This window comes from Microcaecilia unicolor, chromosome 1 (genome assembly GCF_901765095.1).
Source record: "Microcaecilia unicolor chromosome 1, aMicUni1.1, whole genome shotgun sequence".
Classification (NCBI taxonomy): Eukaryota; Metazoa; Chordata; class Amphibia; order Gymnophiona; family Siphonopidae; genus Microcaecilia; species Microcaecilia unicolor.
Window position 1 is genome coordinate 511,727,202 of NC_044031.1, and position 26,704 is coordinate 511,753,905.

The following is a 26,704-nucleotide window of genomic DNA, read 5'->3' on the forward strand; positions in this document are numbered from 1 at the left end:
GACACTTTTTAAACAATTTTATCTGGATAACTAAGCAGTTACCCAACTAAAACTGGCAGCTGAAAATTCCCCATGCCTTTGTGAAATAGCAAGGGTAGTGGGGATGCAAACAGTGCAGTGGGTTTCATTTTATAATTCCCTTACCCACTTTATGTTGCCAACAGTGAGTGCAAAGGTGGTTATGGAAGTGTGCTGGCTGTCCTCCGGAATTTTCCAGGGGAAATTATGGAACCTGTTATCTAAGCTACTCTACTACTTAACATTTCTAAAGCGCTACTAGGGTTACGCAGCGCTGTACAATTTAACATGGAAGGACAGTCCCTGCTCGAAGAGCTTACAATCTAAAAGACAAATGTACAGTTAATCTGAAAGGTCAGACAGATTGGGGCAACCTATATGTTCGAAAGTTAGGTTCCGAAAGCAGCATTGAAGAGGTGAGCTTTAAGCAAGGATTTGAAGATGGGTAGGGAGGGGGCTTGGCGTAGGGATTCAGGAAGATTGTTCCAAGCATAGGGTGAGGCAAGGCAAAATGAGCGGAGCCTGGAGTTGGCAATGGTGGAGAAGGATACTGAGAGGAGGGATTTGTCTTGTGAGCGGAGGTTACGGGCAGGAACGTAGGGGGAGATGAGGGTAGAGAGGTAGTGAGGAGCAGCAGACCGGGTGCATTTGTAAGTAAGGAGGAGAAGCTTGAATTGGATGCGGTATCTGATCGGCAGCCAGTGAAGTGACTTGAGGAGAGGGGTGATATGAGTATATGGGTTCTGGCGGAATATAAGACGTGCGGCAGAGTTCTGAATGGATTGAAGGGGGGGGGGGGGGATAGATGGCTGAGTGGGAGGCCAGTGAGGAGCAAGTTGCAGTAGTCGAGGCGAGAGGTAATGAGAGCGTGGACGAGAGTTCGGGTGGTGTGCTCAGTGAGGAAAGGGCGAATTTTGTTGATGTTGAAAAGGAAGAAGCGACAGGTTTTGGCAGTCTGCTGGATATGAGCAGAGAAGGAGAGGGAGGAGTCGAAGGTGACCCCAAGGTTGCGGGCAGATGAGACGGGGAGGATGAGGGTGCCATCAACTGAGATAGAGAGTGGGGGAAGAGGAGAAGTGGGCTTAGGTGGAAAGATGAGGAGCTCGGTCTTGGACATGTTCAGCTTCAGGTGGCGGTTGGACATCCAGGCAGCAATGTCAGATAGGCAGGCAGATACCTTGGCCTGGGTCTCTGAGGTGATGTCTGGTGTGGAGAGATAGAGCTGGGTGTCATCAGCGTAGAGATGATACTGGAACCCATGAGATGAGATCAGTGAGCCTAGGGAAGAGGTGTAGCTAGAGAATAGAAGGGGTCCGAGGACAGATCCCTGGGGAACACCAACAGATAGCGGGATGGGAGTGGAGGAAGATCCATGAGAGTGCACCCTGAATGTGCGGTGGGAGAGATAGGAGGAGAACCAGGAGAGGACAGAGCCCTGGAACCCAAATGAGGCCAGAGTGGTGAGAAGTAGATCGTGATTGACAGTGTCAAAAGCGGCAGAGAGATCGATGAGGATGGAATAGTGGCCTCTAGATTTGGCCAGGAGAAGGTCATTGCAGACTTTAGAGAGTGCTGTTTCTGTCGAGTGGAGAGGGCGGAAGCCGGATTGAAGTGGGTCGAGGATGGCATGAGAGGAGAGAAAATCAAGACAGCGGCTATGAACGGCGCGTTCAAGTATTTTGGAGAGGAAGGGTAGGAGAGAGATGGGGCGATAGTTGGAGGGGCAGGTAGGGTCAAGTGATGGTTTTTTGAGGAGAGGTGTGACTAGGGCGTGCTTGAAGGTATCAGGGACAGTTGCAGTGGAGAGAGAGAGGTTAAGGATGCGACGGAGGGGTTGACAGTATGGGTGATGGTGTTAAGTAGGTTGGTGGGGATGGGATCAGAGGAACAGGTGGTGCATTTCGAGGAGGAAAGAAGGTGGGAGGTTTCATCCTCAGTGATCTCTGGAAAGGAGGAGAAGGAGGCCTGGGTTGGTTGGTTGAGGGAGAGGGTTAATGGGTGAAGAGGGGGGGGGGGGGTGGGGGGTGATGGCTTGGTAGTGAACTCAAAGTTGATCTTTTGCACTTTGTCGTGGAAGTAATCAGCCAGTGATTGAGGAGAGAGTGAGGGGGGAGTGGGAGCGGGGGGTACCTTGAGGAGAGAGTTAAGGGTGGCGAAGAGACGATGGGGGTTGGAGCTGAGAGAATTGGTCAATTGGGTGTAATAGTCCTGTTTTGCAAGGAATAGGGAGGAGTGGAAGGAGGATAGCATGAATTTATAGTGAAGGAAGTCTGGATGAGTATGAGATTTCCTCCAGAGGCGTTCAGCAGATCGTGCGCAGGAGCGAAGGTAGCGGATGCAAGGGGTCAGCCAAGGCTGGGGATTAGTATGCTTTGTGGGACGGGTGGTGGAAGGTGCGAGGGTGTCAAGGGCAGAGGAGAGAGCGGCATTGTAAGCGGAGACCGCTTTGTCGACAGTCTCGGAGGACATGATGGATGGGAGGAGATTAGAGATACTAGCAGATAAGGTGAGGGGGTCAATGGCCTGGAGATTCCTGGATGTGGTGGTTAAGGTTGGGCGGGGCGGAGGGGGGGTGGAGAAGTGTAAATGTGATCAGGTGGTGGTCGGAGAGAGGAAGAGCTGAAGCTTGGAAATTGGAGGGTGAGCTGGATGAGGAGAGAACGAGGTCAAGACAATGGCCGTCATGGTGAGTAGGGGTGGTAGAGCACAGCTGGAGGTTGAAGGAGGATGTTAGGGTGAGGAACTTAGAAGCGAGAGGGTCGGATGGGTCATCAGCATGTACATTGAAGTCTCCGAGAATGAGAGACGGAGATGAGGGTTCAAGAAAAACAGAGAGCCAAGCATCGAAGTTGGTAAGGAAGGAAGAGAAGGATTTATTAGGGGGGCGGTAGATGACTGCCACTCTGAGTGGTAGCGGGTAGAATAGCCGGATGGAGTGGGCTTCAAAGGATGAGAAACAGTGAGACTGCGGTAGGAGGAGGGGTTGGAAACTACAGTAGGGCGAGAGTAGTAACCCAACACCTCCACCGTGGCCAACTGGGCGGGGAGTGTGAGAGAAGAGGTAACCACTATGGCAAAGGGCTGAGGTAGAGTCGTCCGGGGAGATCCAGGTTTCGGTTAGGGCGAGCAGTTGAAGGGAGTGGGAGATGAAGAGATCATGGGTGAAGGGCAGTTTGTTGCAAACTGAGTGGGCATTCCACAAGGCGCAAGAGAAGGGGAGGGAGGAAGGGGGGAGTAGGGGAATAGAGACGAGATTGGAGACGTCTCGGGATCGTCCGCGTGGATAGGATGGGGACAGATGAGGGGGGCCTGGATTAGGGTTAATGCCTCCCGCGGATAGCAGGAGGAGGAGCAAGAGAGAGCGGAGGAGGGAGGGGGAGGACGGGCGACGAAGGCGACGAAGACGGGGTGCACTTAGGAGGAATGGGGATGGGTTAATAGCAGGAAGGAATTGTTGAAGGTTGAGAGCTAGGATGGAAGAGGGGGACAAGAGGGATGGTGAGGTGGTGAGGGATGGGGGTGAGAAGGGTATTGCCATGGTGGGCCAGGCGGGAGGGCAACGAGTTCCAATGGTGGACAGTGGGGGTGGGGAGGAGAAGAGATTAGGAAGGGACAGGGCAAGGAAGAGAATGTGGATAGAAGCCATACGTATTGACTGAGGTGTAGCAGGTGACTGTGTGGTGACTAAGGTGTTAAGCAGATAGATAGAGTGGAGAGCTGGATTGGGGGTTTGGAATTGATGGTGAGTAGTTAACAAGCTAGCAGCAGGCAGGCAGGTAGGTCAATGGATGAGAGGCTCGCAGGTAGGCAGGCTCGCAGGTAAGTCAGTGGTTGACAAGGTAGCAGCAGGCAGGCAGGTTGACAAGGTAGCAGCAGGCAGGCAGATGAGAGGCTTGCAGCGGGTCAGGCGGACTGGAGCACGCTGGAGCAGATGAAATGGAGCAGGCAGGCAGGGCAGGTGTACCGGAGCAAGTAGGCCGGAGCAGATGGAATGGAGCAAACAGGGAGGAGCTGGAACAGGTGGACTGGAACACTGGAGCAAGCATGGGAGGATGGATCGGTGGACTGGGACGAGCTTGGAGCAGTCGGATCAGGCGGACTGGAACACACTAGAGCATGTGGTCTGGAACAGCAGGCTGGAGCAGATGGACTGGAACAAGCAAGGGGAAGCTGGATCATGCAGACTGGAACGAGCTTAGAGCAGGCGGATCAGGCAGATTGGAGCACACAAGAGCATTTGGATCGGAACAAGCAGGCTGACGCAGATGGACTGGAACGAGCAGGGGGGAAGCTGGATCTGCGGACTGGAACAAGCTGGGATCAGGCGGACCGGAACACACTGGGATCAGGCAGACCGGAACACGCTGGGATCAGGCAGACCGGAACACGCTGGGATCAGGCGGACTGGAACATGCTAGGATCATGCGGACTGGAACACGCTGGGGCATGTGGACTGGAACAAGCAGACTGGAACACGCTGGGATCAGGCGGACTGGAGACGCTGTGATCAGGCGGACTTGAACGCGCTGGGATCAGGCGGGCTGGAACACGCTGGGATCAGACGGACTGGAACACGCTGGGGCATCTGGACTGGAACAAGCAGGCTGGAGCAGACGAACCGGAACAGGCAGGGGGGGAAGCTGGATCCGCCGGTCTGGAGCGAGCAGGCAAGCAGGCAGAGAGAAGCTGGCACGTTAGCATTTTTAACGTGCACTAAGCATTAGTACATGCTAACTGTGTAAGATGCCCTTAATATTCCTATGGTTGTCTACATGGTTAACGTGTGCTATTTTTTTAGCACGGGCTAAAAACGTTGCGCACCTTAGTAAACAGGACCCTTAGGTTCTACTGTGAGACTAATGTTATCTCTCTTCAACTCAAAGCACAATGATGCCCGTGTCTTCAGAATGACTTCATAAAATCCCTGCTTTTATTTAATTCTTCACCTGACAGTTGATTGGTTAATAGTTTAGAAAGAATTTAAATGAAATTCAAAAGAATCTGAGATTTCATACATCATGCTGTCAGCTGAATCACAGAACAAAGCTGCACTAAGGTATGCCTGAATAGCTCGGAATTATTATACATAGCAGGATGGCAATATTGTTTTCATTAAAAAATAATCCAACAGAAGGTAGCTGAGCTCTCTTTATCTATGAGGATAAAAGAATTCTTCTGCTCTTTACTCCCCAAGGTCATAGAGAATCTTGAGAGGACTTCACTGTTACTTTTGCTATTATTAAAATGCTCCTTTGTTGGACACATTCCCATTTGGAAATGTTCTGAAAGCTGCAGGTCCAAAACTACTGCAGTGGGAGGTAGAAAAGGAATGGATATGTAACCTGGGAGGGAAAAAGAGGGAAGGGAGAGGAAAAGAGGAGATAGTTATCAGTAAGCAGAAGCAAGGGAGGGGAAGAAATGTGATGGCTGGAGGAGAAAGGAGAGGGATGTAGAAATGTTGTTTAATAATGAATGTTGTAAGATTTTTACATACCGTGGATCTTAAAATTCTGCTTGGTTTACAATATAACATACAAAAGCAATAATACAAATCAAATAATATACAATTAAAAAATACTAATTAGCATATACTTCATGTAAAAAAAAAGTGTTCAAGTTCTTCTTAAAATCCTTGAAGTCACAATCTAATTGCAGTGCTGAAGGCAAAAGATTCCACAGTGTTGCTGCTGCAATTAATAAGTTTGCTTCTGCATAACTGTTTGGCATATGTTGATTCTGAAAGCATAAATAACTAAAAGGACAATGATATTTGAATACATTAACCAAAGGAAGAGATTCTGAGAAATATAACTTCTTAAATAACAAAAGCAAGACTTTAAATTTTATATGACCAACCACAGATATCCAATGCATAGACTTCAAAATACACTGAATATTTAAGACAGAGTAATATTTTTTAAAGCTGGAACCTAAGAACAGTACAGATATAAATTTTTGATATCCAGTCTAAATTCAGTTGTTGTTTTAATAGAAATTCTTTACATATCAGATCATAGCTTAAAGCTTTCAATTCTTAGATCAGATCATACAGATTCCCCAAGAACCTGTATAATTATGATACAACCAGAGACCCCCTCACTGGAATGTCTGAGTCAGAAATCTGATGGCTGACATAACTGGGAGCTTACTGGAGAAGCATGGCCTAGTTTTTAGGTCTAGAATAAGGCTAGAATGGCTTGAACTGGAAAAGTTAGGTCAATAGATATGGAAACAAAATGGAGGATTTCAGCACAAGATGGAAGCTGTATCTGTTACAAAGTGGATTTTTCTCTAATCTAAGTTAGAAAAACAAGTTGAGAAGTGAGTGAGTCATGCCAGGGGAAGTGTCATGCCAGGTGCAAGGAAATGATTGAGAAAAAGGGGGTGTCAACTTTCCAGTTAGGCAAGATTGTGGTCAGCTAGTTTGGAATTTACATTAGAGTCAATGGAATGCATTGGTTTTCTATGTACTCGAAATTGTATATAAGAGAGGGCAAAAACTGAGCATTTTAGAAGACCTTCTGTCTTGCTACATGAAGTGCTGTCCGGCCGCCCACCCATCTGCTTGTATTCCCGATCCTGCTGTGTTATTGTGGTAAGATATAATAAAGGTAATTATCCTTGCTATCTGTCTTCTCTCCTTAACTAATGACTAGCAGGATGCTTAACCTCCTGAGCCTAAATTAGTTATGGGTAGGACCCTTACTCATCTACTGATATTCACGGATATCAGGAGTCAGATGAAAGAGGTCATGTTAGAGGAATATATTTTAAGCCTTCTGGTAGACTCCCCTCGTCCATTTGGACACATGTCCATTGTGGGAGAGGGGCAATTCTTCCCGGGATAGAAAGGAAGAGTTAAAACAAACCTCAGTGATGTTAATCGCCAGCAATTTCAATGTTTAGCGATATATACAAACATCAACATCTTCACTGGTTCATTTATAAATAATCTTCTCTTGTTCATTCAAACCCATAATTCAAATTATATTTGAACTTATCTTATTTTCTTTAGTTTTGTCGGACCCAGGGGTTCTACTGCCCAACATGCACGTTTCGCCCAGAAGCGAGCTGTCTCAAGGACATCCCCTGTAACGCATAAATCAAATTAGTAATGGTTAACTAGATCTAAGCATGTAATCACTGAGGTTAACATCACTGAGGTTCTTGGGGAATCTGTATGATCTGATCTAAGAATTGAAAGCTTTAAGCTATGATCTGATATGTAAAGAATTTCTATTAAAACAACAACTGAATTTAGACTGGATATCAAGAATTTATATCTAGACTTCAAAATAGGCATATGATATTTATCTTTAAAATCAAGCATGGTACTGGAGGATTGGAGGGTGTCCAATGTAACGCCAATTTTTAAAAAGGGTTCCAGAGGTGATCCAGAAACTTACAGACCAATGAGCCTGACTTCGGTGCTGGGCAAAATGGTAGACACTATTATAAAGAACAAAATTACAGAGCATATAGATAAGTACGGATTAATGAGACAAAGTCAACATGAATTTAGTGAAGGGAAACCTTGCCTCACCAATCTACTACATTTCTTTGAAGGGGTGAATAAACATGTGGATAAAGGTGAGCTGGTAGATATTGTATATCAGGATTTTCAAAAGGCATTTGACAAAGTATCTCATGAAAGACTCCAGAGGAAGCTAGAAAGTCATGGAACAGGAGGTAGTGTTGTACTGTGGATTAAAACTGGTTAAAAGATAGAAAACAGAGAGCAGGATTAAATTGTCAGTATTCTCAATGGAGAAGGATTGATAGTGGGGTTCTACAGGGGTTTGTGCTGGGACCACTGCTTTTTAACATATTTATAAATGATCTAAATATGGGAGTAACTAGTGAAGTAATTAAATTTGCTGACGACACAAAGTTATTCAAAGTTGTTAAAGTGGAGTGGAGTGGAGGAGTGGCCTAGTGGTTAGGGTGGTGGACTTTGGTCCTGGGGAACTGAGGAACTGAGTTCGATTCCCGGCACAGGCAGCTCCTTGTGACTCTGGGCAAGTCACTTAACCCTCCATTGCCCCATGTAAGCCACATTGAGCCTGCCATGAGTGGGAAAGTGCGGGGTACAAATGTAACAAAAAAAAATTGCAAGAAGATTGATAAACATTGCAAGAGGAACTAGGGAGACTGGCATCAAAATAGCAGATGACGTTTAATGTGAGCAAGTGGAAAGTGATGCATGTGGGAAATAGGAACTCGAACTATAGCTACATGATGCAAGGTTCCACATTAGGAGTCACCGACCAGGAGAAGTGTCATTGTTGATGATACATTGAAACCCTCTTCTTAGTGTGCAGTGGCAGCGAAGAAAGCAAATATAATGTTAGGTATTATTAGGTAAGGAATGGAAAACAAAAATGAGGTTGTTATAATGACTTTGTATTGCTCCATGGTGCAACCACACCTTGAATACTGTGTGCAATGGTCATCACATCTCAAAAAAGATATAGTGGAATTAGAAAAGGTGCAGAGAAGGGCGACAGAAATGATAAAGGGGACTTCCCTGTGAGGAAAGGCTAAAGTGGCTAAGGCTCTTCAGCTTGGAGAACAGACAGCTGAGGGGGAGGTATGATAGAGGTCTATAAAATAGTGAGTGGAGTGGAACAGGTAGATGTGAATCGCTTGTTTATTCTTTCCAAAAATACTAGGACTAGAGGGCACACAACGATGCTATAAAGTAGTACATTTAAAACAAATTTCAAAATGTGGTAGTTCTTAACAAACAGATTGTGAGGTTTTTCAAACACAAGTATTATTCTGCACTGACCCCCTTTTTTGTGTTTCTGTACTGTAAGTGTAGGACCCCTGAAGCAGATGGGTATGTCCTGTGGAAACATCCCCGTGTTGAGTCACATACATGAGTGGTGCTGAATAAAGTTTATTTATAACTTACTTCTGGCTGCAAGACCGTTTGGTCCACCCCTACTTTTTGTTCAGTTCTGGTCACCATACTCAGAAAAGATAAAGAGGAATTAGAAAGGGTTTAAAGAAGAGTGACCAATATGATAAAGGGGATGAACTCCTCTCATATGAGGAAAGGCTAAAGAGGTTATGGCTCTTCAGCATGGAAAAGTGATGGCTGAGGGGAGATATGATTGAGGTCTACAAAAATCCTGAGTGGTGTAGAAAGAGTAGAAGTGAATTTAATTTTTACTCTTTCAAAAAGTACAAAGACTAGGGGACACTCATTGAAGTTACATGGAACTAATTTTAAAACAAATAGGAGATAATATTTTTTTACGCAACAAATAGGTAAGCTTTGGAACTCAATGCTGGAGGATGTGGTAACAGCGGTTAGTGTATGTGGGCTTAAAAAGGGTTTGGGCAAGTCCTTGGAGGAAAAGTCCATAGTCTGCTATTGAGACAGACATGGGGACACCACTGCTTGCCCTGGAAATGGCAGCATGGAATGTTGGTACTATTTGGGTTTCTGCCAGGTACTTATGACCTGAATTAGCCACTGTTGTGAGCAGGATACTGGGCTAGATGGACCATAGATCTGACCCGCTATGGCTGTTCTTATGTCTGTAGTTTCTGCAGTCCTCTGTGTACTCTTAATTCTTCTTCCAGGGTCTCCAGTTTCTATTACTTTTTCTCTACCCTCATGTCTTCTTCATTTCCTCTCCTGTATCCATCTTGAATCTCTACCTCTCATCTTGCTTCCATTTAATTTTTTTCTCTCTGTCCACTAAATTTGCTTTTCTGTGGCTAGCATTGGTAAAGGTTTTATGGCATTTTTTCCTTGTGCCTGCCTAAACTAGCCACATCTTTTATTCTTGATTTATTAAAGGAGATAGGTAGTCAATATAGTGAATAACGTGAAAATAAAAAAAAACAATGGGAGGGGGATAAGAACAGAGGTGATCACATGGCTCAATGCAAAGTTGGAGAGATGCTGCAGCTCTGAAATAATGCTCAACTGCAAAAGTTCATGTGGTATCATACTAATAATATTTAGGCACATGGCATACTCATACTCGGCATGCCAATTATGCACTTCTAATCTGTATAACCTGATAGTTATATCTTGCGTGTGCTCATGCAACAGTCCTCCAGGTCCTAGTAGAATCTCTGCAAAATATCAATTCTGAGGCCAGTGCACACCCAATGCACTAGAATGGTTGCATTTTTCTGTGGCAATCTGCATGCGATCCTATGTTTGTGCACAATTTGTTTCTGCTTGGGGCATAGAAATGGGAATATGATTTCTTTACTGCATTGGGAGTGTAAATTATTTTTTCGTTGAGAAATTGTACTGAAATTAATTTGGCTCACAACTCTAATGCAAATCTAATTGAAAACGATCAAAAAGTTTATTTTGCTCCTCAAATGCATGATTTAATCCTTTCTTTTGCATTGAAAACCTTGAATTCTTTTTTTTTTTCACTTTTTTCATTTTTTTCTTGTTCTTTCTGATGCATCTATTCTGTTATAGATTTTGCCTCATCTGAAAGCACACATTTCCCCCTTGAGGCCCTCTGCATTTTCACTAATAAAGATATTGAATTTGGGTCACTACCATGCTGAGTTTTGTTATTACACCAGACCTGATCCAATTAATACTTTATTGTCTAAGTCCCATAACAACCTTTTTTCTTTGTAGAACTGTGTCTGAGGTCTTACTGATAACCTGATAGGCCCTGTTATCTGCTTCATTACTGGTGTTGGCTCATCAGAGAATCGAATTGTTTGACAGAATCTCTCTTGTGAACTCATGCTATAATCTACTTGTTTAAAGGTGCTTTATTTTAAAGCAGTTTTTCCATAGTGTTGGCTGTTACAGGTATGAGACTAACCCTGTTCCAACTTTTGTGGAATGCAGTGCTGCAGGACAGCCCCATCACGGACTGCCATGGAGGAAGAGTGCTGCACACATTCACAGCGGTTTACATAGTATATACAGGTACTTATTTGTACCTGGGGCAATAGAGGGTTAAGTGACTTGCCCAGAGTCACAAGGATCAAAGTCCGCTGCATTAACCACTAGGCTACTTCTCCAGTTGAGAGAAGGACAGTTGGGGTTGTACCTGAAGGTTGTTGTGTGTGTACGGGATGGGATGAGTATAAGTGTCTCTGGGGCTTGGTGTGTGGATAGACTGTAGGTGTGTGTGTGTGTGTGGGGGGGGGGGGTGCATATTTGAGGGTGAGGGATGGAGGATGACAGGTGTGTGCATATTTGTGTGTAAGCCTCAGTAATGTGTGTGGCTGCTGAGAGGGAGTGAGTGAAGGGAGGTAGGTAGGTTTTGTGGTAGTTGAGAGGGTGTAGGGTGAGTTACACAACCCAGCTGCGCAGAGAGACAGACAAGATATTTTGGTGTCATTTTTATTAATTGAGTAAATTTCAGTGTAACCCAGAATGCAAACTAACGTAAAAGGACCCCTGTGGTGACGTCCACATGCGGGTTTACCGCATTCTGATGCCTCCTTTTACCACCACTAGTAAAAGGCTTAAAAAAATGGAAATGGCAGTGCGGGAAGTGTAATACTTGCCATGCAGTCATTTCCGGGTGGGAGCCCTTACCACCTCTTATTTAGGAGACGGTAAGGACTCCCACACTAACTTGGCAGTAAGCGGGCAGTGCTTACCGCTGGGTATGCCCCTGGAGCTTAAAAAAAATTCTAAATAATTTTTTGGTGCTGGAAAAGTTGCGCGGTGGAGTCGGCATTACTGCCAGGCTCCCGCAATAGCCCAGTGGTAGGGCCGAATTGCCACATGCCAAGCCCACTGTAACCCTACCGTGGCTTAGTAAACAGCTCCTAAATGTCTGAGTGTTTGGAGTGCCAAAATCGTAAGCTTTCTTTCGATGGTGTATTATTTCATGGTGTCTTGTTATACTGTGAAGTAACTGCTAGATGGGGCTGTTTTTTTATTCAGAAGTAGGGTTAGAGATGAATGGCTTCTTCCTGCCCTTGAAGGCTTTGGTGTTTGCAGTAGTGAACTTCAAGTTGGGGCTCAGAAGGCTGGATTAGTGGGGGATCTACAGAGCTTTGTTTGCTTTTAGGGGTGGCCCTGGAGGGGCTTTATTTTTGGTTATGGAGTGGTGATGGGGAGCCTGGAGGAGCTTTGTTGTTATAGGGTGTGTGTGTGTGTGGGGGGGGGGGGGTCTGGGGAAACATAGTAGCAAGGGGTGGGGGAATGAGTTGGGGGCTCAACTGTAGTCACGAGGGATACAAGAGTGGGTTGAGGGAGCTGGAGAGTCTAGTTTTGATCACAAGATCTATGGGGAACATAGACCCATATTACGGTTGCAGGGGGTTGAAGAAATTGGAGCAGGAAAGGTCGATTTTTGTATAGAGGCCTTTCCTGAATAGGTTTTTTGGTCTTGTATGGAAGCATTTTAGAATAGCATCATTTCTCAAAAGTACATATGAGAATGGAGTGGATATAGCACCGTTCACAGAAGAGAGTGTGTATGAACAACTTGAAAATCCAGAGGTGGCCAAAGCCATGGGACCGGACGGGATCCACTCCAGGATATTGAGGGAGCTCAGAGAGGTTCTGACAGGTCCTCTTAAAGATTTGTTTAATAAATCCTTGGAGATGGGAGAGGTTCCGTGGGATTGGAGAAGAGCAGATGTGGTCCCTCTTCACAAAAGTGGTGATAGGGAAGAAGCTGGAAACTACAGGCCGGTAAACCTCACTTCGGTTATTGGAAAGTAATGGAAGCTATGCTGAAGGAAAGGATAGTGCTTTTCCTGGAAGCCAATAAGTTGCAAGATCTGAGACAACATGGTTTTACCAAAGGTAAATTGTGCCAAACGAATCTCATTGAATTCTTTGACTGGGTGACTGGAGAATTGAATCAAGAACGTGCTATAGACGTAATCTACTTAGATTTGAGCAAAGCTTTTGACACGGTTCCCCACAGGAGGTTCTTGAGTAAACTTGACAGGCTGAAGATAGGACCCGACGTGGTGAACTGGATTTAGAACTGGTTGGTGGACAGACGCCAGAGGGTGGCGGTTAATGGAATTCACTCGGATGAGGGAAAGGTGGGTAGTGGAGTGCCTCAGGGATCGGTGCTGGGGCCAATTCTGTTCAATATATTTGTGAGTGACATTGCCGAAGGGTTAGAAGGTAAAGTTTGCCTTTTTGCGGATGATACTTATATTTGTAACAGATTGGACAACCCGGAGGGAGTGGAAAATGTGAAAAAGGATCTGCAGAAGCTAGAAGAATGGTCTAAGCTTTGGTAATTAAAATTCAATGTGAAGAAATGCAAAGTGATGCGTTTAGGGAGTAGAAATCCACGGGAGACGTATGTATTAGGTGGAGAGAGTCTGATATGTACAGACGGGGGAAGAGGGATCTTGGGGTGATAGTATCTGAGGATCTGAAGGCGACAAAAAAGTGTGACAAGGCGGTGGCTGTAGCCAAAAGTTTGCTTGGATGTATAGAGAGAGGTGTGACCAGCAGAAGAAAGGGGGTGTTGATGCACCTGTACAAGTCGTTGGTGAGGCCCCATGTGGAGTATTGTGTTCAGTTTTGGAGACCGTATCTTGCAAAGGATGTAAAAAGAATTGAAGCGGTGCAAAGAAAAGCTACAAAAATGGTATGGGATTTGAGTTACAAGACGTATGAGGAGAGACTTGCTGACCTGAACATGTATACCCTGGAGGAAAGGAGAAACAGTGGTGATATGATACAGGCGTTCAAATATTTGAAGGTATTAATCCAGAAACGAACCTTTTCCGGAGATGGGAGGACATAAAATGAGGTTAAAGGGGTGCAGACTCAAGAAAAATGTCAGGAAGTATTTTTTCACTGAGAGAGTGGTAGATACTTGGAATGCCCTCCCGCGGGAGGTGGTGGAGATGAAAACAGTAACGGAATTCAAACATGCATGGGATAAACATAAAGGAATTCTGTTCAGAAGGAATGGATCCTCAGAAGCTTAATGGAGATTGGGTGGGAGGCATGGCTAGTGCTGGGCATACTTCTACGGTCTGTGCCCTGAAAATGGCAGATACAAATCAAGTTCAGGTATACACATAAAGTAGCACATATGAGTTTATCTTGTTGGACAGACTGGATGGACCATACAGGTCTTTCTCTGCCGTCATCTATTATGTTACTATGTTACTATATTGCATAATTAAATTATAATTGTATTTCAGACTGAGATCATATTTCATCTATCCCACCTGAGGAAAACCCCTGATGGATGAAAGATGGGGAGGAATAAGTGGCTGCAGGGGTAGCCTTTCCCCTAAACTAGAGAGAGAGAGAGAGAGAGAGAGAGAGATTGGAGACCTAGAAGTTCAGAAATCCCATGTCAGGTCCATAGAATGTTTGATTGTGGAAGACTAGCAGCACAGAAGGCTCAAGTGGTTGCAGTGTAGTGGGAATTAGGGACCTGGAGTCATTCTTGCTGTGAGGGGGTGTGTGGTTTAATCTTCCATATGTAAACTGTCTCTTGCAATTTGGGACACTTAACATGGGGGTGGATTTAAAACTGTGGCATACATGCTTTGCTAAAAGGCTTATACTTTCATACAGTTCTTTATTTATAGGCATACTCGGGGGGGGGGGGGGGGGGGGGGCGGTGGATAGGATGACTTTAAGTTGGTGGTGCACCAAAACTTTACTGTTGCCATGTAGCTGAAAACCAAAAAATATTGCAATGCTTTTTTAAAGTTGGTGTTGCATGTGCACTACTCTGCACTGCAGGTGCTATGCCCATATGAGTCGCTCAATTTCTTTTGATTAATGACTGGGCTGCAGTTGTCAATTTTAGCAAGCAGGCTTTGCATTCCCTTGGCCCTATTATCCTTTAATTTGCTTTTTGATGTTGTAAGAGAAAAATTACTATACCAAGTGGCATTTAGTGAGTAATCTCTTCAGTGTTATGCTTATTGTATCTGAAGTGTAAGAAGACACAGTAGCTACAACTTTACTTGGTGAGTTAATTGCAGTATGACCTTTTATTTAGCAGTAATTTAAGAGTTATATCATGATTAATCTTAATATTTAAATTACTCAAGAGAATTTTAAGAATACTAATGCACTCTTTCTATGGATTATCGGAATATAATTAGAATTTTCACAAAATAAATGCATAGCATTATTTACAAGCAACCAATAGCCCACATCACTGAAGAAAAAGGAGAGCAGTTTCATCATATAATTATATCAACAGAAATCAAGAGCAGTAACAAATGCATCCCTACCTATCTGGAGATTTACCTATGGTGATGGCAAAAATAAGCCACTCATGATGTTTGCTTAGCTTTCCTATATAATAAGTCTTTCTAACTGATCTGGTTCAAAGAAGACATAATTAACACCAGCTAAAGTAATCAAATACTTATAGGGGAAATTTCAAGAAGAAAGTAAGAGAAAATCTACTTAGATTTCAGCAAAGCTTTTGACACGGTTCCCCACAGGAGGCTCTTGAATAAACTTGACAGGCTGAAAATAGGACCCGACGTGGTGAACTGGATTAGGAACTGGTTGACGGACAGAGGCCAGAGGGTGGTGGTTAGTGGAATTCGCTCGGATGAGGGAAAGGTGAGTAGTGGAGTGCCTCAGGGATCGGTGCTGGGGCCGATTCTGTTCAATATATTTGTGAGTGACATTGCCGAAGGGGTAGAAGGTAAAGTTTGCCTTTTTGCGGATGATACTAAGATTTGTAACCGAGTGGACACCCGGGAGAGAGTGGAAAACATGAAAAAGGATCTGAGGAAGCTAGAAGAATGGTCTAAGGTTTGGCAATTAAAATTCAATGCGAAGAAATGCAAAGTGATGCACTTAGGGAGTAGAAATCCACGGGAAACGTATGTGTTAGGCGGTGAGAGTCTGATATGTACGAACGGGGAGAGGGATCTTGGGGTGATAGTATCTGAGGATCTGAAGGTGTCGAAACAGTGTGACAAGGCAGAGGCCATAGCTAGAAGGTTGCTAGGCTGTATAGAGAGAGGTGTGACCAGCAGAAGAAAATAGGTTTTAATGCCCCTGTATAAGTCGTTGGTGAGGCACCACCTGGAGTATTGTGTTCAATTTTGGAGGCCGTATCTTGCTAAGGATGTAAAAAAAATTGAAGCGGTGCAAAGAAAAGCTACGAGAATGGTATGGGATTTGCATTATAAGACATATGATTAGAGACTTGCTGACCTGAACATGTATACCCTGGAGGAAAGGAGAAATAGGGGTGATATGAGACAGATGTTCAAATATTTGAAAGGTATTAATCCAGAAATGAACCTTTTCCGTAGACGGGAAGGCGGTAGAACTAGAGGACATGAAATGAGATTGAAGGGAGGCAGACTCAAGAAAAATGTCAGGAAGTATTTTTTCACTGAGAGAGTAGTAGATACTTGGAATGCCCTCCTGCGGGAGGAGGTGGAGATGAAAACGGTAACGGAATTCAAACATGCGTGGGATAAACATAAAGGAATCCTGTTCATAAGGAATGGATCCTCAGAAGCTTAGCCGAGATTGGGTGGCAGAGCTGGTGGTGGGAGGTGGGGCTAGTGCTGGGCAGACTTCTACGGTCTATGCCCTGAAAATGGCAGATACAAATCAAGAAATGCCAGATTGTTTGCACAGTTAGTTTGCGGGCGCTTTCCACCTTATAATGACAATTAAACAAATGGAACCTCAAATCCCCCGGTAGCGAAAATTTCAATACAGAACTACCACTACCAACATAGGGGTCCGTTTATTATCATAGGTTCCGTAAGGGACAGAAGAGGAGGAAAACCAATCGCTCAAAAAAAACTCACTCTGAGAAAAACGAGCGACTTAAAAAAACCTCCTCCTGTTCCTTACTAACGCCTAATGTGGAGTACGCCAATCACCAAACTAAACAAACATGTCCTAAGACAATTGTATCCATTGTTCACCACCCTTTTGAACCTAAAGCCCCCCAGGAAAACAACATCCATCTTCTAAATCTCTTAGACCCCCCAAGGAAAACAAAATTTTAACAGCTTGGGTATTTGGGTACTTAGCTGCAAGGCATAAATCAGTCCCGATCCCAACGGGGGCTCCTGATAGTATCCAAGGGGAGAAATTGCCGTCTTTCACCCCAACATTCCAGCAGAGTACATCAACTCTTCCTGGGGGGGGCTTTTAGCTCAGAAGGGTGGTGAACAATGGATACAATTGTCTTAGGATATGTTTGTTTAGTTTGGTGGTTGGCGTACTCCACATTAGGCGTTAGTAAGGAACAGGAGGAGGCTTTTTTAAGTCGCTCGTTTTTCTCACTTAGAGTGAGTTTTTTTGAGCGATTGGTTTTCCTCCTCTTCTGTCCCTTATGGAACCTATGATAATAAACGGACCCCTATGTTGGTAGTGGTAGTTCTGTATTGAAATTTTCGCTACCGGGGGGATTTGAGGTTCCATTTGTTTAATTGTCATTATAAGGTGGAAAGCGCCCACAAACTAATTGTGCAAACAATCTGGCATTTATAGATTTACAAAAGTTTGCACTCCCTGTATTATTTTGAGATACAAATCAAGGTCTGGTATACATAAAAAGTAGCACATAAGAGTTTATCTTGTTGGGCAGACTGGATGGACCGTGCAGGTCTTTTTCTGTCGTCATCTACTATGTTACTAAGTAGCCCCTAGGGCCAAGGTTCTATATTTTAACTGAAGAAATGTTTCTGCCTTAACTGAGTGGACCTAGAAACATCAGGAAATACCTGTATTTCTCCTCCACAATAAAGACAATCTTTCTTCCTAAAGTAATTTCTCATAAATAAAGCCTTATCCTGCTCTGAAGTCAGGGAAATCAGGAGAGTGGCCTTCTGAAATATCTTGAGAAGACTTTTAAGTGGCTTTTAAATTCTCCATGACATTATTTTTGAAGACAATATATCAGATGCCAATTCATCCTGACCCTGTTTTACAACTTTCTTAATTAAATAATATCATTTTACAAGACTTATTGTATCAGCATTAGGCAACAATAGAGCCTCCTTGAACAGACTGGAGAATTCAGAAGTCTCAAGTTGGATGCTCTAAGCTGATCTTCCAATCTCTCAGTTTGGCAATGTAAATATAGTCTATCCTTATGTTCAGAAGTCCTTGCTTGTTGTAGAGCTTCAACTTGAGAATCCATTTTCTTTAGGGAATTATCTAACTGTAAAACTTTAAAGTCCAAGCCCTCAAACTTTGAGACCATTTGCTGAGAAAAACAGTTGTTGTACTGGACCTCTAAGCAGGACTCAGACCTTTTAACCATTTTCCATACATCTAATAAAGTTACTTGAGGAACCTCAACATCCTCTGCTGAAGTTTCTTTAGGAAATTCTGCTGGTTCCAAATGAACATCAAATGGAGAGGGTTGCTGGTTTGACTGCTTGTTCCATTGGCTCCTGGGTCTACTGATGTCATCTAGGCAGGACAGGTTTTAGGACTTAACCCACATCTTCCTGTGAGTTGTGGAGAAGAGGAATAACACTGGAGGCAAGTCTTGCTGGTTTGATTGCTTGTTCCATCGGCTCCTGGTCCTGCTGAGGTCATCTAGGCAGGACCGGTTTGAGGATATAGTCCGTGGCTTCCTGCAGCACAGCCGTAAGGCCCGCCAGGCCCCTTGTGAGCCCCGTAGGGCCTGGTGACACTGTCCTGGAACTTTTCTTCTTTGGAGGTACTCTTTTTGCTTCTTTACTATGGGGAAAAGGAAAGCCAGGGTTAAGCAGCTGAAAGGGGGAACCTCTATTCCAGGTCCTATAGCAAAGCACTTAGTCCCTCTTCATAAAGGAGTTTCTTCTCCATCATTTGATCACCAGTGTGGACTTGGGTGCTTCACTTAGTTCAGGGGACAGGCAATCCCTGCAGCTACTTATTCCTCCCCATCTTTTGCCCATCAGAGGTTTTTCCCCAGGTGGGATAGATGAAGTGTGGTCTCAGTCTGAAATACAATTATAATTTAATTATTCAATAAGATACTATCCCAGAATGCTTCCATATGGGACCAATAATACCTCTTCAGTTAGTTTACCCCAAACTGCTTGCTCTCTATATGTCAAGCCCCTCACCTTACCCCTGAGGGGTCCTCTAGCACGCTGGAATTCTGTTGTCGTTGCTGGTACTGGCAGCACAATTGGCGTTCTTGGGTTACATTGCTCTCTCCCATCTCAGCGCTCCTTCCTATGGTCCGGTTCACACCGAATGGGCGATGCCCAACGCTGCATCAGAATCGTTGACCTGCCTCCTTGCTCCTTAGGGATAGGCTGGTCCAACGGGCAGCTTCCAGGTGACTCTCCCTGCCTCCTTAACCTATGGCTGTCCTTGTCTCCATGATGCGCTGCTTCCATTGGGGGGTTCTGTCTTAAACTGTCCCACGGCAATTCGCCCTCCCAGATGTTTCCTGCTGACGTCAGACACCAGCACTATTTCTGGTGAGCTCCTCTCTGCCTCGTGGCTTCGGCTTCTACTTTGGTAAGCACTACCCTTTTGTGTGTTATTATTCTCTCTCTTTGTTTCTTGGCTACTGGTCCCCTGTCAGTTCCTGGATACTCTCTTGCCTGCTGCCTGCCTGTGTGACGCTGCCTGTACCTGGACTACTCTCTTGCCTGCTGCCTGCCTGTTCGACGCCGCCTTTACCTGGACTATTCTTTTGCCTGCTGCCTGCCTGCTTGACGCTGCCTGTACCTGGACTACTCTCTGTGTCTGCTGCTTGCCTGGCAAATTCTTTTGGAGCCCCTCTTCTATCCTCGTCTCGTAAGTCCTGCTGGTCACCTGCACCTGGGGGCTCAACCTCTGAGGAATGGCGGTCATCGCAGGTGAAGCTCAGGGTTGCCCGGCCGCCAAGCAGAACTGGGACCGCTCCACTGGACTCAGCAGCGCTGTACCTGGTACAAGAACTCACGAGTCTGACACTATAGGTTTATACTGTGACTTTATTTCATAGTTGTCAAACTCAGTACTGTTTCAAGTGTCTGCTTAATAAAAATTTCAACATTATAGTATATCAGGTAGCTATCTCATTCTCTGAATTTCTGAAAGGGAGTCTGTTACCAAAACAAGACAGGTTCTCCTTTGCTTCCCCTTCTTGGGTTTGGTCTGTCCTCGGCACATCTTTCTGGTCCCTCTTCTGAGCGTGAGACCTCCTTTACTATCTAGTGTCCAGGAAACCCCTAATGATATAGTGTTTGTGTCCATAGACTGAAGTGTCTTTTTCCTGTCATTGACTATAAACAGATTAAAGTGGGTACAATGCTGGCCTGACACTTTGATTGGTCCAGCTTAATGAGGTATGACAAGTCATGGGAGGTTAGTTTTATGATGCAAAGGCCTAGTTAGCTTAAGCATAACCAACCCCATCATTTTTATGGGTTGCTGTGACCTCTAGCTATATTCTGCTAACCTTATACATTATGGTTCTTGTATGTCCCATGACCTAGAGTAAGCATTCAAGTTCCATGTCAACATAGCTTGGATCAATAATGCTGACAACTCAGTTTTCATAATATTGCATTTCAGGCCTGGTTTGGAACAGCAATGTAGCAAAGCTTGACTTGACCTGAATTCCCTATAGCTTTTATCCCCAAAGCCACCCCAAAATTAACCGTAATAATGTTTTTTTTTTTTAAATATAGTTTTCTCACCATTAGGTTTTTGGCCAACTTTTTCCTTCATTTCAAGGCACAGTTTTTTCCGTCTTGCATCTGTCCTATTTGAGTACCAAATCAGATAAGTGTATTCTAAACACTATTTTATTTACAATGAGGACAACATTCAAACGTTCTTAAATGGTCGGCAGTGGGGCCAACCACGTGAATGCTGTTTTAATACCATGCCACTTGAGCAAATAATTTTAAAGGTATAAATCATACAACCAACTGTCCATTCATAAAGAGGGAGGGCATAATGCAGCCCCTAAACACGTATTTTAGGGAGATAGTTTTCAGGCATATGTGGGCTCTTATAACATCCTGACTGTATGTACATTGACATGATGGGAGGGTATACTTTGTTGGTAGGAGTATACAAGGGAGAGTTTGGATGGAGCATAGATGAAGTTTGCAAGTACACACTTAGACTACAAGTACATCCTTGAACAGGTATAAATTTGTTTGCCTGCAATGTAGGCACAGGCTTTGCTACTGATGTGCATAGGTGCTTATGGATGTTGATAAAATGGTGCCTAAGGAGGCCTCTACTTACCCTTTTAATCTAGGCACCGCCTTATAAAATTACCCTCTAGATTCCCATGGTCCTCACAAATAAGCAGGTTTAACTTCAAACATCAGTCTTAGATATTTCAAGTTATATGTGGATATAACTGTCAAAACGGATAGTATTGCCGATTATAAATTTGAAATCATCTAAACTAGAAGCTTCAAATTATGCATTGACCGGGTGGCTGAATATTGACTTTCATATGCAATTCTTCTGATGTTAAACTAATTCTTTTACCACATTAATAACAGACTTATTTGCTTTGAAAGACGGAGAATATTGTCGGTTGATATATTAAAACTCATCCCAGATAATTCACTGCTGACCTTTATTATTTATGCTTGTTTAACCCAATCTGTCTACCCATCATTAACAATGCATTGTTCTAATGTTATCGTCTTTCTGCAAATCATTTATTTCTGTTAATGCGTTTTGAGCTTTAATAATCTAGCTGTTGAAATTCATTGCATTTGTCCATTAACTTCCTGAAGCAATACCAATAAATCTTTGTGTCAACCTAAATAGGCTGCCTTGAAGTCTCTAGAAAACCATTGATTGTTATAAACTGGAAGGATCCTAGATTTGAACATGATGGCTCTGTCATAATGATTTCTACTTTTTCTTGTCTACTAAGCAAAGAAAAATTCATTTACTCAACAGATTTTATTCTGCCCCAAAACTCTTCAATTTTAAATAAGTACACATTCTACTAACTTTTTCTGAAACAACATCATTTTTTAAAGCATTAACTAAAATAGAATGTGCCAACTTCAATAGCAGTATCCTGCCATGGGAGTAAAGTTAACCCAGGAGTTCTCGGTGAGGACTAGAAACAGGTCCTTTTTTCAGGGCATCCACAATAACTATCTATGCAAACTCATCTGAAAAATACAGGTTCCCTTTTATTAAAATGCATTATATAGTATAGGAGATGACGGCAGATAAAGACCTGTATGGTCCATTCAGTCTGCCCAACAAGATAACCTTATTACAAATGGTATTTGGTACTTCATATGTATACCTGGTCTTGGTTTGTCCTTGCCATTTTCAGGGCATAGACCATAGAAGTCTGCTCAGCACTGTCCTTGTTCTAAAAATTCTGAAGTTAATGTCGAAGCCCCTGAAAAGCTACACTCCAGCCCACCCAAATCTGTTTAGCCATGATCAGGGCACTGACTACAGAAATCCACCCAGCACTGGCTTTGCTTCCCAATTATTGGTGTTGCCACCTAATCTCTGCTAAGCTTATGTGGATCCATTCTTTCTTAACAGGATTCCTTTGTGTCAATCCCACACTTTTTTGAATTTTGTTATCGCTTTTATCTCCACCACCTCCCGTGGGAGGGCATTCCAGGTACCTACCATCCTCTCGGTGAAGAAATACTTCCTGACACGTTATTCCTGAGTCGGCCCCCTTTCAATCTCAATTCATGTCTTCTAGTTCTACCTCCTTCCTGTCTCTGGAAAAAGTTTGTTTGCAGTTAATGTAGGAATTGGAGCATTTCAGGGATAGCACACCTCCTGATAATACAGCGGCCTGATACTTAGGGCCAGATTCAGTAAATGGCACCAAAAGTTAGTGGCCAGGAAAAATTTGTATTCGGCGCTATTCTTTAAAGGCTACTCTGGACTGAGCGTTCTTTATAGAAAAGCGCTTAGTGCATATTTCAGTGCCCAACTTTGGGCATGAGGACTTACACAAACTGAAACCTGGTGTAAATACTGATGCACAACTTGGGCGCACTGCGTGTAATTCTCTGGAATGCCCCTGACCCGTCCATGCCCTTCCATAGCCATACTCTCTTTGGGTTGCACAGGAGAGGATTTGGGCATGAATCTTTATAGAATCATGCCCAAATCCAAATTAGAGCCATTTATCAATAATTAGCCAATTATTGATGAACGGCTAATTAGCTTATTTGCACATGGATCTCAGGATCGTGTGCAATTTTAAGCTACCAAATTTTGGTGCTATTTATAGAATCCAGGAGTTAGTATATTCTAATTCTGAAGTGGAAGGGGACAAGAAATGAGCAGGGCCTGTGCCTTACACTTAACATATAGTACAATACCACTTGTTATCTGCTCTGCATTATTTGCTGTGTTTGCAATTAACATTACGTCAGGAGGTGGTGTTAATTACATTTGTGCTGTCTGCAAATGCAGTTAGTGCATGGTAAGTGTGTGTTCTCTGCATTAACTGTATGGGAAGATGCTGGGCACACCAACAACAGATAGCACAGAGGTTTTGTATTAATTTTGGCTGTTAGTGCACAGCGATTGCAAAATCGTGATGTGCTTTAGTAGAAGAGGACCTTGGTATAAGAACATGGATAATTTGCATGGTTTGTTTTTCTTTTTTAAAATGGTCAGTTTTGTGTCCCCTTCACACCAGGGGCGTAGCTGCTATGGGGCCACGGGGGCCTGGGCCCCCCGTAGATTTGGCCCTGGACCCCCTGCCGGCGACCCTCTCAACCCCCCCTCCCGCCAACACACCGCCTGCTACCTTTGCTGGCGGGGGACCTCAACACCTGCCAGGCGCCAGCCGAAGTCTTCTTCCTTCGTTTGGTTTCTGACTGAGTCTGACGTCCTGCACATACACATGCTGCATCTATTTGTCTGGGTACATTTTTGTGTATATTTTCACCCATACTTTGGAAATGCAAAAGTAAGCATGTGCACTCTGCCCCAACTCCACGTCAAAGAATGTCTTCCTGATACATGGGTACAGTTATGAGCATATTACATGCACTTAACTGTATGTGCATATGTGTCAGACAAAACAAAAATTTCTTTGCATAAAACCCTACATCTCACTTTGCTACTAATACTACTACTACTTAACATTTCTAGAGCGCTACTAGGGTTACGCAGCACTGTACAACATAAACAAAGAAGGACGGTCCCTGCTCAAAGGAGCTTACAATCTAAAGAACGAAATGTCAAGTTGTGCAGTCTAGATTTCCTGGGTAGAGGAGTAGAGGCTAGGTGCCGAAAGCGACATTGAAGAGGTCGGCTTTAAGCAGAGATTTGAAGATGGGGAGGGAGGGGGCCTGACGTATGGGCTCGGGGAGTTTGTTCCACGCGTGGGGTGAGGCGAGGCAGAAAGGGCGGAGCCTGGAGTTGGCGGTGGTGGAGAAGGGTACTGAAAGGAGGGATTTGTCTTGAGAGCGGAGGTTACGGGTAGGAACGTAAGGGGAGATGAGGGTTGAGAGGTAAGGAGGGGCTGCAGATCGAGTACATTTGTAGGTTAGTAGCAGAAGCTTGAATTGAATGCGGTACCTGATCGGAAGCCAATGAAGTGACTTGAGGAGAGGGGTGATGTGAGTGTATCGGTTCAGGCGGAAGATAAGACGTGCAGCAGAGTTCTGAACGGACTGAAGGGGGGATAGGTGGCTAAGTGGGAGACCAGTAAGGAGTAGGTTGCAGTAGTCAAGGCGAGAGGTAACGAGAGAGTGGATGAGAGTTCGGGTGGTGTGCTCAGAGAGGAAAGGGCGGATTTTGCTAATGTTATAGAGGAAGAAGCGACAGGTCTTGGCTAACTGCTGGATGTGCGCAGAGAAGGAGAGGGAGGAGTCGAAGATGACACCGAGGTTGCGGGCAGATGAGACGGGGACGATGAGGGTGTTATCAACTGAGATAGAGAGTGGAGGTAGAGGAGAAGTGGGTTTGGGTGGGAAGACAAGAAGTTCGGTCTTGGCCATGTTCAGTTTCAGGTGGCGGTTGGACATCCAGCCAGCAATGTCGGATAAGCAGGCCGATACTTTGGCCTGGGTTTCCGCAGTGATGTCAGGTGTGGAGAGATAAAGCTGGGTGTCGTCGGCATAAAGATGATACTGGAAGCCATGAGAGGAGATCAGGGAGCCCAGGGAAGAGGTGTAGATAGAGAAAAGAAGGGGTCCAAGGACAGAACCCTGAGGTACTCCAACAGAGAGCGGGATAGGGGTGGAGGAAGAGCCATGAGAGTGTACTCTGAAGGTATGATGGGAGAGATAAGAGGAGAACCAGGAGAGGACAGCGCCCTGGAACTCAAAAGAGGACAGTGTGTCAAGAAGTAAGGTGTGATTGACAGTGTCAAAAGCGGCGGATAGGTCGAGGAGAATGAGGATGGAGTAATGACCTTTGGAGATTAGAATCACTTTTAGATCTGTAGACTATGCATCAGCAAGGTGGTTTATCCTGACACTGACAAAGTGGATTGGAGTTGTTTTGCATGTATGCAGATTTCTGTGGCTGGCCTTAATTAAAACTCATGGTCCAATAAACACGCTCAGCCAAATGCAAAGTGTAAAATAAGAGAATGTGAATAGTCTGAAGTGATGATCACTACTACTCAGTAAAGAAAATGCAGATGATCTCTTTAAACAAGATATGGATGGATACAGGTAATACATTTTTTTTAAAGTAAAAGTACAGTGCTACTTCTCATTTCATCATAGTCCAACATATTTTCTCCTTTTAAGGACTGCATTTGCCTTTATGGTTGATGTAGATTGGTTATTCCACTCTGTGCATATAAAAACTGGAAGCTGTCTCGTTGTAGGAACTGATGACCAAATTAATAACGGAGACTCCTGACCAACCAATTCCATTTCTCATCAGCCACTTGCAGAGCAAACAGGGGAATCTTGGCCAGCTTCAGAGAACGCTATCTGGATCAGCAGCTCTTTGGGCAGAAAGTGACTCGCCAGGTAAATCTTTGATTAGCTGGGGCACTTGAACTAAAAATAAGATTCCATCTCTTAGATTAAACTTGCAGTATTGAGGTTTTTGGTAGGTAGAAAAAAGTGATGTACTTCAGAGGCATGTGATTTACCAATAACCATTTTAGTCGTGTAATAACAATGTATGTATATCTAGTTTATTTACTTAGATTTATTAACTGCCTTTATGAAGAGATCCACCCAAGGTCTATTTATTTTTATTTTATTTTATTTATGAGGATTTATTTACCACCTTTTTGAAGGAATTCACTCAAGGCGGTATACAGTAAGAATAAATCAAACATGAGCAATGACATACAATAGCTGTAGGGTAGGAATGAGGAAATGGTCTTTCTACTGTACTGCATATAAGGACAATTTTAGGCATTTAGAAGGTGAAATTGTGCATTTTTTTATTCAACATTCATAGCTCTACAGTCCTTTCAATCTTTGTCATAAATGAACTCAGCCTCAAAAGCTTGTGCTTTCATAAATTGCAAGTCGATAAGAGTGCTACCAGCCTCTCTCATTTTGCCACTCGGCCTAACATTGCTTAACGCCCTGAAGTATTTTTTTTTTCAATTAAACATTTTTCACAATTGTTTGAGACAAAGAATGATCAGTCAGTGATAAGGAAAAGATCGCAGGAATCCATACAAAGAAAAACAGTTCTGCTGATGATAATCCACATTAATGGAGAGTTGAAGGTGTATTTCGACTCCCTGAACTTTACTTCATTGAATTTGATAGCTTGTCTCACCAAGGGGCCCTTTTACAAAGTGGTGGTAGAGCTGCCGTCACTTCGTCGCTTGCCAGTCCACCACTA

The 26,704-nt window shown here is 44.0% G+C and overlaps 1 protein-coding gene across 1 annotated transcript in view; it reads left to right on the forward strand.

Annotated features, from left to right (window-relative positions):
• Positions 1–26,704, forward strand: part of C1H8orf34 (chromosome 1 C8orf34 homolog) — a 397,204-nt gene that overhangs the window by 79,133 nt on the left and 291,367 nt on the right. The window contains exon 2 of the mRNA XM_030190169.1: positions 25,719–25,866. Coding sequence (XP_030046029.1) covers positions 25,719–25,866 — 148 coding nt within the window. The remainder of the gene's footprint in view (positions 1–25,718; positions 25,867–26,704) is intronic.